Source organism: Platalea leucorodia (genome assembly GCF_965183815.1).
Source record: "Platalea leucorodia genome assembly, chromosome: 5".
Classification (NCBI taxonomy): domain Eukaryota; kingdom Metazoa; phylum Chordata; class Aves; order Pelecaniformes; family Threskiornithidae; genus Platalea; species Platalea leucorodia.
In genome coordinates this window covers 22,466,249-22,474,263 of record NC_138827.1, presented here as the reverse complement: position 1 = coordinate 22,474,263, position 8,015 = coordinate 22,466,249, and the positions used below count along the sequence as shown (strand labels likewise).

Here is an 8,015-nt window from a genome sequence, read left to right as displayed (position 1 = left end):
GGCAGGTGCGGGTCATCACCTGGGTGTCCTGCCACGTGTGCCAGCCTGGTTCCTTGGGACATTTTGGGGTTTGTCTGGGGGGCAGCGGAGCAATGTTCAGTGCATTGCGCTCTCCCTGGGATTACAAATGCATTTCCCGAAGGTGCTGGGCACTCTTCCCTGCAACCCCGCTGCCTGTGCTGAAAGTGCAGGCAGCTGAGGCAGGTTGCAAGAGCTCCTGGCAGGGATTAAACAAACCATCTGTTAAATAATCCTGTCCCTCCGCCTGGGTGTGTGGTGGTGTTTCTTGCTGGCTGGGATGGGTGAGGGCTGCAGCTTGCTGCTTTGGGGCTGGGGACCCTCGATGCTGGAGCTGATGACGTGGTGTTGAAGCTCATTTCCCCACTGGTGTAACTGAACCCTGGAGGTGCTTCATTTTTAGATTTTTTTTTTTAATGTGAAAGATGGGATTTTTTTTTAATGGGGAAAAAAATGGGAATTATTTTTTAATGGGAAAAATGATGCAGGTATTGCTCTCCCTGCTTGTGAGCAGGGTGAAGTCCTGAGAAATGCATGGGGTTGACTGGGGTGGGTCCTAAAGTTGGTGATGAAGGGTGAGAGGTAGAAGTTAAGTTTCCATCACAGATACAAGGTCATTCTGAAAAGCTGCATTTGTGAGTGCTGAAATGGGCTGGTTGGGCTGAAACGCTACTGTTGTGCCTGGCGGGGAGCAGAGGCAGGGGGAGGCAGCTCCTCCACGCTTGCAGGTTGGTGCTGATGGTCATAATCCCCATCTTTGCTGGGCGCTGAACTGCGGTGGTGGCCTCGGGGACAGACCCATGTGCACTCCCGGCCTGGGTGTCCTCCACCTCTGGGACAGGGCTGTCCCTGCTGTCCCTTGCAGCGGTGGGTGCTGTTTCAGATGAGCACACCAGGGACACAGCTCCTGTTCTTGCAGCCGTGCATGGGGACTACTTCAGTGCAAGTGTAAGGGGTTTTAAAGCATCTTTTCTGCCAGCAAAAAAATAACGTAACTGAAGTTTTGGAGCTGGGTAAAGCCAATTTTGCCAGAACCAATTTTGTATCTCACATATTTGCTGGGGTAGTCCTAGTAGTGTCCCATGTAACTCCTACGCTGGCATTGCCTGTCACCTCCAGCCAAACTCCCCTCTGCCCTTGTTGCAGCTCTGAGAAATGGTTTTCAAGCCGGTGAGGGTCATGCACCCCCTTGGGGGGCTGACTGAGGCGAGGCTCTGTGCCAGGGGGGCTGGATGCCGTGGCTAGCAGAGAGAAATGGGGGCACGTGGCAGTTTGCTGGGACGGGCTCATAGCATCTGGCTTGGGTGGCATCTCATAGGGCAGAGGTGGCACCAGCTGCTGCTGGCCGCAGTGATGGGAGGTGGGGGGGGTCCCCGGGTGGGGGGTGTCCCAGGCAGAGGCTGGGGGTCAGCTCTTGCAGCCCCCCACCCACCCAGCCTCTTTTGTTCCCCGCTCTGGTGATGCTTCAGCTGCTCTTCACGCAAAATTAATTCCCAGGCGCTCCTGGAAGGCAGTCGGGGAGAAATCTCTCCCGCATCATCCTTTCGGGGCTAATTGCTGGTGATGTGACGTCAGCTCGATGGATTTCTCTCTTGAATGGCTGCGGGAGAGGCGAGGAGGGCCCGGCGCCCGCGGATGTGCATCTGAGCTCGCAGCCCTTCTGCTTGCCGAGCATGCCGAAGCTCGCTACCGGTGCGAGCTCTGCTGCCTTATCCAGGCTGGATTTATTTCCCCCCCCCCCCTTCCCAGCCGGTCTAATCTGACAGCGCCTGGTAATTAATCTGGCTCCTCCAGCCGCTGCAATAGGATTAGAGGGAGGGGAAGTGCGTCACGAGGTACGAAGAGGGGTTATGCTTTTGGTGAAAGTGTGTGTGGGGGAAATGGGAAATAGGTTGGTGCGTTCCCGGTGGGGGTGTGTTGGGAGCGAGCGCGCATGTGAGGAGGTGCGGGGCGGGAGGGACCCGCTGCGCCGCTGGCAGCATCGGAGCCGAGCCCGGCTCGTCCTCCCTTTCTCTCAGCATCCTCCGGTGATCCTGGAGGTGATACAGGCACAGCAGCATCCATGGCCTGCCGTTAGCTTCAGCACCTTTTTTTTTTTTTTTTTCCTCCCTTGTTACTCTGGCAGCTAAGCAAGCTGGGGATCAGAGGCATTTGATTGAAAGGCTTACATTAAGCATCTGGTAACTGGGATCGTATTCTCCTGTATTTTTTCAGGCTCCTTGGAAATTGAGGAATGCAATTCTGCCACCATGATGGAAGGTAGGTGATGATCTGAGTATGTCTTTCGGGATTGCTAGAGTTTTAAAAGCAATGGTGGAGGAAGGAGGATGCACTGAACCTGTGTGTGTGAATCCTTTTCTGTTTTAAGAAAATAAAATAAAAATAATAATAAAAATAAAATCTTCCCCTCCCCCTAATCCTAATCAAACTGAAGCACCCTGCCCACTGCCGGCGAGCTGGCAAGCTGGCGGATGGTGATATAATATCAAGCTCATCACATTATTTGCAATTCCATCCCCAGCCCTGTGTAGGCAGTTCAGGGTATGCAAACGCCCGGTTAACCGGCGGAGCCGCCGGTTCCTCCAGCTGGCAAGGTGGCAGCCTGGGCAGGGAAAGGGAACCCAGGCCGGCACAGCTTGGTTGGCATTAAGGTCCTTTAAGTATTATTATATCCTCTGCTTGGAAACCCATTTTCTCAGCCTGACATGATGCACAGAGGATGAATTTAAGTGTTATCTGTACATACAGACTGGGGGCTGTGAAGCCTGTCAATAATAGATGGAATTCTATGGTTTTTACAGCATAGCTGTACGGATGAGCATCTTTTCAGTGGGAAGCAAGGATATTTGAACTTAAGGTAATTTTTGCCATGTAGTGTCACTGTTTTGAAGATGCAGGCTCTGAGGATGAGGAGAGGGGATGCTGGATTGAGGCTTACTGGAATAAAAAAGGAAACAAGAAGGAAATATGGGCTCCAGGCATAAGATACTTTAGGGAGCCTTGTGAGACTGTGTGTTTGATCATGTGTGGGAAAAGCCCCTGGGCATTTGTTAAATAAATTTTAACCCATGTCGTTTGTCTCAGCTGTATGTAAAGCTCCTCTTTTTTTTTTTTTTAATGCCTTGTGGAGTAAGATGCAGGGAAAGGAAGATGTTAATTTTTTTTTTTTTCAGAATAGGTACTTCAGGGCCAACAAGATCAAAATATTCTGTATTTTTTCTGTAATGGCCCATTGGCTGAGGCAGAAGGGCTCACCTCGGCGAGGGCTGTGCAGAGCCGCATCCAGCGCCGGGCTTGCAGTGCTGCCGGCATGCTAACCAGGCAGCTCCCCGGCCTTCCCGAGATGACAGGCAGAAATTAGACTGCCTCTCAGTGTGTCCCTGTAAATCATGGTCTGTTACCCTGTCCAAATTAACCTAGGAAGGCGTTGGGCTCCATGTAACCGAGACGTCTTGTGTTGACTTAAAATATTTGCCTAACCTTGGAAATTCAGGTGCTGTAATGGCCATGTGTGAACACAAATTGCTGCTTGCTCTTTTTTGGTTCCTTGTTGTTAAGGGAATGAGTGGTGTTGTTCTTTGATATGAGGAAATGCCTTCGATGTCTTCTCTAATATTGATGATAGTCACAAGCAAAAGAGATCTTAATTTTAGACCATGACATCAAACTCATCACACCATGCTGACATACATGACACATTGGGAACCAGGCACGCAGTCTGTGCAAGAACAGGTAATTTTAAAGAAGATGTCATTAACAACACGGTTTCTCTCAAAAGTGCCTGCATTTGTGGAGGAATTAATGTAGATAAATTAAAGTTGGCCTGCTGTAATTCTTAGTTTGTGTTATTTAACTAGTTCTAAGGCTGGTTGGGGGGAAGGCGATTGGCTTTTTTTGTTTGGTTTGGGTTTTGTTTCTTTTTTTCCTTGAGGATTTTTGCCTTGCTTATGAAATGCCCATGGTGTGCTGCTGTGCAGGAGCCTCGGCTGCCATGGCTCAGGCAGGTGGGTGCAGGCAAGGGGCTGGCGGGGGGTGTCCTGCCCTGCACTGGAGATGTTGGCTGGGGATGGGGCAGCTGGCTTGTCAGGCTCTAGTGGAGGCAACAAAAACAAAAAAAAACAAACCCCAAAAAAACCCAACCAAAAATAACTCCCCCCAAAAACTAGCCATAAAAAGTTTCCCCATTATTTGTAATTTATTAAACTGCTTAGTGTTGTTCCCCAACTAGCTAAGGTGTATGGGAACCTAGAGTGGAAGCAAGAAAATAGCATTAGAAGACATAATTACTGCTTTTAATGCATTTTTAAACAGTTGGAAACTGTCTCTATTTGTGGAATAGTGAAACTTTTGTGACCAATGTCCTACTGAAACACTGACACCTTGCAGAGATACTTTATTTTAATATAAGAATGCTTTTGAATGTGCTTAATTTGACCTGAAACTTTTGAATCCTCACAAAATACTTATAGTTCCCTGCAGTAAACATGTTAAAGGATTTTTATTATTATAATAAAGTATTTAAATTGCTTGCAGTGTGTCTTGCCAAAATGTTGGACACTGCTGGAAGCTGAGGGTGGAGCTCGGGGAGGAGCTGGGCTGTGCCTGCGCCCACGGGCAGCCCCAGCACCCCCAGTGTTCAGAGCAGGGGGCCACCCAGCATCACCCATGTCCGGTGGGATGGACTTGACTCGTTTATTTTTGGATCCTCTTCTTTGGAAATAAGAGAGTTTGGCTCCTTGGGAATGATGCAGGATGTGCAATTTGTACTAGTTTGTTCTGAACCCAATATGGAGTATTTTCTCATTCTCCTGGTAGATGGGGAGAAAAAGTGCATATTTTTCACTGTATGCTTAAAAATCACAATGACATCTAAAAAAACTAAGTGTGGACACTGTCTCAGGATACCAGTCCTCACTGGGAAGAGAACTGAACACATGCCACATGGTGTCTCGACCACCAGAAGTAGATGGTCCTCCACCTCTGTAGCATGGTGGGGTGCGGCGTGCATGAGCGTTGCTGTTGTTCAGCAGGCTCAGCGTGTTGGGGATGGTTTTGCTGTGCTTGCCCTTGCTCACACAGGTGGAAAGTAGGTGTTGACGATGGGGACTAAAATCCTCCAGCTTTGAATTGACGAAAATAACCTGCAGCAAAACTGCGTCGCATGTCAGCACTAGATCTGGGACTGAAACTGCTGCTGAAAAGGTCCCGCTGGGTGCTGGAAAGGTCTCTGCATGTGTGGCTGTAGATGTTGAGAGGTCTTTGGATCTTCTCTTTGATTGTTAAATAACTCACCAGTACTCAGAAATGCACTGAGCGTGTCGTTAAGGTAAACATCCGTGCACAAGAACAAGTTTATCTCCTTTTTTTAATCTATCTGTTGCATCTCCAATGTACTGAAGGTATTTTATACAACTTAATTAAGTTTTGAAATCACTGCTGCAACATGTCACTCAAGCCAGAAGCTCTGTGATGTTCAGAAAGATTAGACAGCCATGTGGCTGATGGGAGCAGCTGTGGTTACATTAGAGAAGGTAATTTCTTCTTCTGCGGGAAATGGTACCTGCATTTTTCCAGAGCCCAAACCAGATGTTTGCTGGGGAGAAGCTTTCCCAGAGTGGAAATTTCTCTGTAACTCTCTTCTCCAGGCTTTTTTGCACCTGTTTCTGGGGAGTTTGGTCACTCCGGGAACTTCCATGGATGACTGGTCATATCCAAAACGGCAAAAAATTCCTTGCATCATCTTTTAGCAATGGTTGTCTCCAGGCCTTACGTTTTTCTTGTGCTGAACAGGTAGTACTGGGACCGGAGGCATCTAATAGCTCATAAAAAAGCCTTTTTCTTCATTAGGCAAGAAAATCAGCTTTATTATATTTTAGGTGGTCTCGTTTTGGTAAATGGTGTATTTAAATGTGCTTAGTTTGGCTGTGTGACTCGGCAAGGAAATGACCTGGTAGAAACATTTGGTTTTCCGTTGAGAAACCCAATAGCATGTTTGAGGCAATCAACATATATTCAGGCATGGATGGCAAAACCATCCTAGAAAATGCATGAGGACCATAACACCAAATTAGAACCTGTATTTTCCAATATGTTGTTTGAGCGATAACCCATGACTGAGCTCAGGCTTGCAAAGAAGCTCAGGGCTTTGGCTTGCAGGAGCATCTCCAGCCATGTCCTGAGATGCAAGGGGGATTTTTTCAGACCTGCTGGAACCTGCTGCCTAGCCAATAGACCTGACACTGGTGGGGAAGCTATTTTTTTATGAATGCAGGAGAAGATTGTTTGACCCTTCTGTCATGCTTGCACAGCACAGGGTGATGCTGTGCCTGAGCCAGCAGCTTGGCTCCCCTCATAGCACAGGGCTGGGGACATTTCACCACTTCTCAAATTCAAAGACATGCATAAAGCCTTTTGGGACGTGTTTGGAGGGATGGTCCTGCCCACAGGTGCTGCTCAGGGGACAGTGAGATGCTCCCACGCTGTATCTTGGTGCTTCCAGTGACATCTCATGCACTCTGGGTTAGAGCTGCACTGGCAAAACTGGACCCAAAGAGCATCCCCATCAACATGGATTGAATTTGTTCGGCTGAACAGGTTGCAGTAGCAACCTCTAGCCTATGGAGGGTGGGGGCAGAAATCCCTTTTTGCAGGCATTCAAACCCTTCCCACTGAGCTGGTTTGGGTTTTTCCAGCTCTAGTCCACTGGCAGCATGTTTCTCCATGCTAAGGGAGGGAAGGGACAAATGGCTCTAGTTCAAAACCAGCAACGCCAAGCAAAAGGCCCCACCCAAACCCTGGGAATCTGGGAAGTGCTTTGGATTGGGGCCGGTGGCACTGGCCAGTTAAAACCCATATGGAGCCAATGTGGTGGCTGAAGTGGTGACTTTGAGGATTTGAACCAAAATAGGAGCGAGGCAGCAAAACCTGACATTTGCCTCACACCTAAAATCATCGATGGGAAGTAGTGGCTGAAGCAAAACCCAAACAGGGTTTTTTTGAGGGGGGAGATAGAATAGAAAATATGGCAAAACTCAACAACTGCATGTGACACAGGTCTGCAAAATGTCTCCTTGGAGTAAACCCCAGTTTAAAGTGTGCCCTTGGGCATGTCTTAGACTGGTGCCCAAACACAGCAATTGGGGTTTCTCTGCCAAGGCAAAAACTTTCTGCATAATTCATTGGCCTTATTCAAATTTTAAAGACGCTTTAAAAAAAAAAAAAATCACAGGTTAAATCAGGTGTCTGTTCTTCTTGAACCTCCATCACAGGGTCTTAAGCAGTTAAATGTGGAAAAACATGGTTGTGTGTGGAAATACCTTTCCTTAAACGCTGGTGTTGAGGCTGTGAAGCTGTAGGTGGTATAAAATGTGATTTACCCAGCACTTGTGCTGGGGATCCCAACCCACCACCGGGATCAGAGAGGGGACAACATGGAAGGAAAAGCAGGAAGGAGAAGGTAGAGCTCCTTCCCAAACCAGTGACTTTAAACTATTTTCGTGGCCAAAACTTGCTCTGGTTAGAGAGACTTTCACTAAAAATCCATCTCTCTTTGGAAAGTCAATGGAGGTATGATGCTGGCTGCCTCCCTGCCTGGGCTGCGAGCAAAGCTCACATGTGGTAGCATTCCCATTTTCTGTGTTGGCCCTGTATAGCCCTTTTTGAACTTTAAGACAGTATATTTGAGTTTCTAGAGGTTCAGTAGGAAAAAGGCGAACACCTGACTGATGTGAAGTTTGTTTGTTAGCGGAGTCCGTTGTTCATGTGCAATGCAGTAGTACAAAGTGTAGCCCTGTTTGCCTTGCCAGCTATTGAATAGCCTCAGCTATTTGTTTTTAATAGAAGTTCAGTTGTAGGCTGATGTTTCTGGGGGCTTTTGAAGGTTTTTTGCTTTATCTGTGTGAATGAAAGAGGAGTAAGGCTTGCAGTAGTTACAGCTACTGTTCTTTTGCACTTACAGCATCACAGAATGATGTATTTTAGTTTTCAGTTTAGTTTTC

General features: G+C 47.8%; 1 protein-coding gene across 1 annotated transcript in view; it reads left to right on the top strand.

Annotated features, from left to right (window-relative positions):
* Positions 1 to 1,691: 1,691 nt before the first annotated feature.
* Positions 1,692 to 8,015, top strand: part of SGIP1 (SH3GL interacting endocytic adaptor 1) — a gene marked incomplete at both ends in the record, with an annotated part of 56,629 nt that continues 50,305 nt past the window's right edge. The window contains 2 exons of the mRNA XM_082314302.1: positions 1,692 to 1,710; positions 2,233 to 2,277. Of these exons, the coding sequence (XP_082170428.1) occupies positions 1,692 to 1,710; positions 2,233 to 2,277 (64 nt within the window). The remainder of the gene's footprint in view (positions 1,711 to 2,232; positions 2,278 to 8,015) is intronic.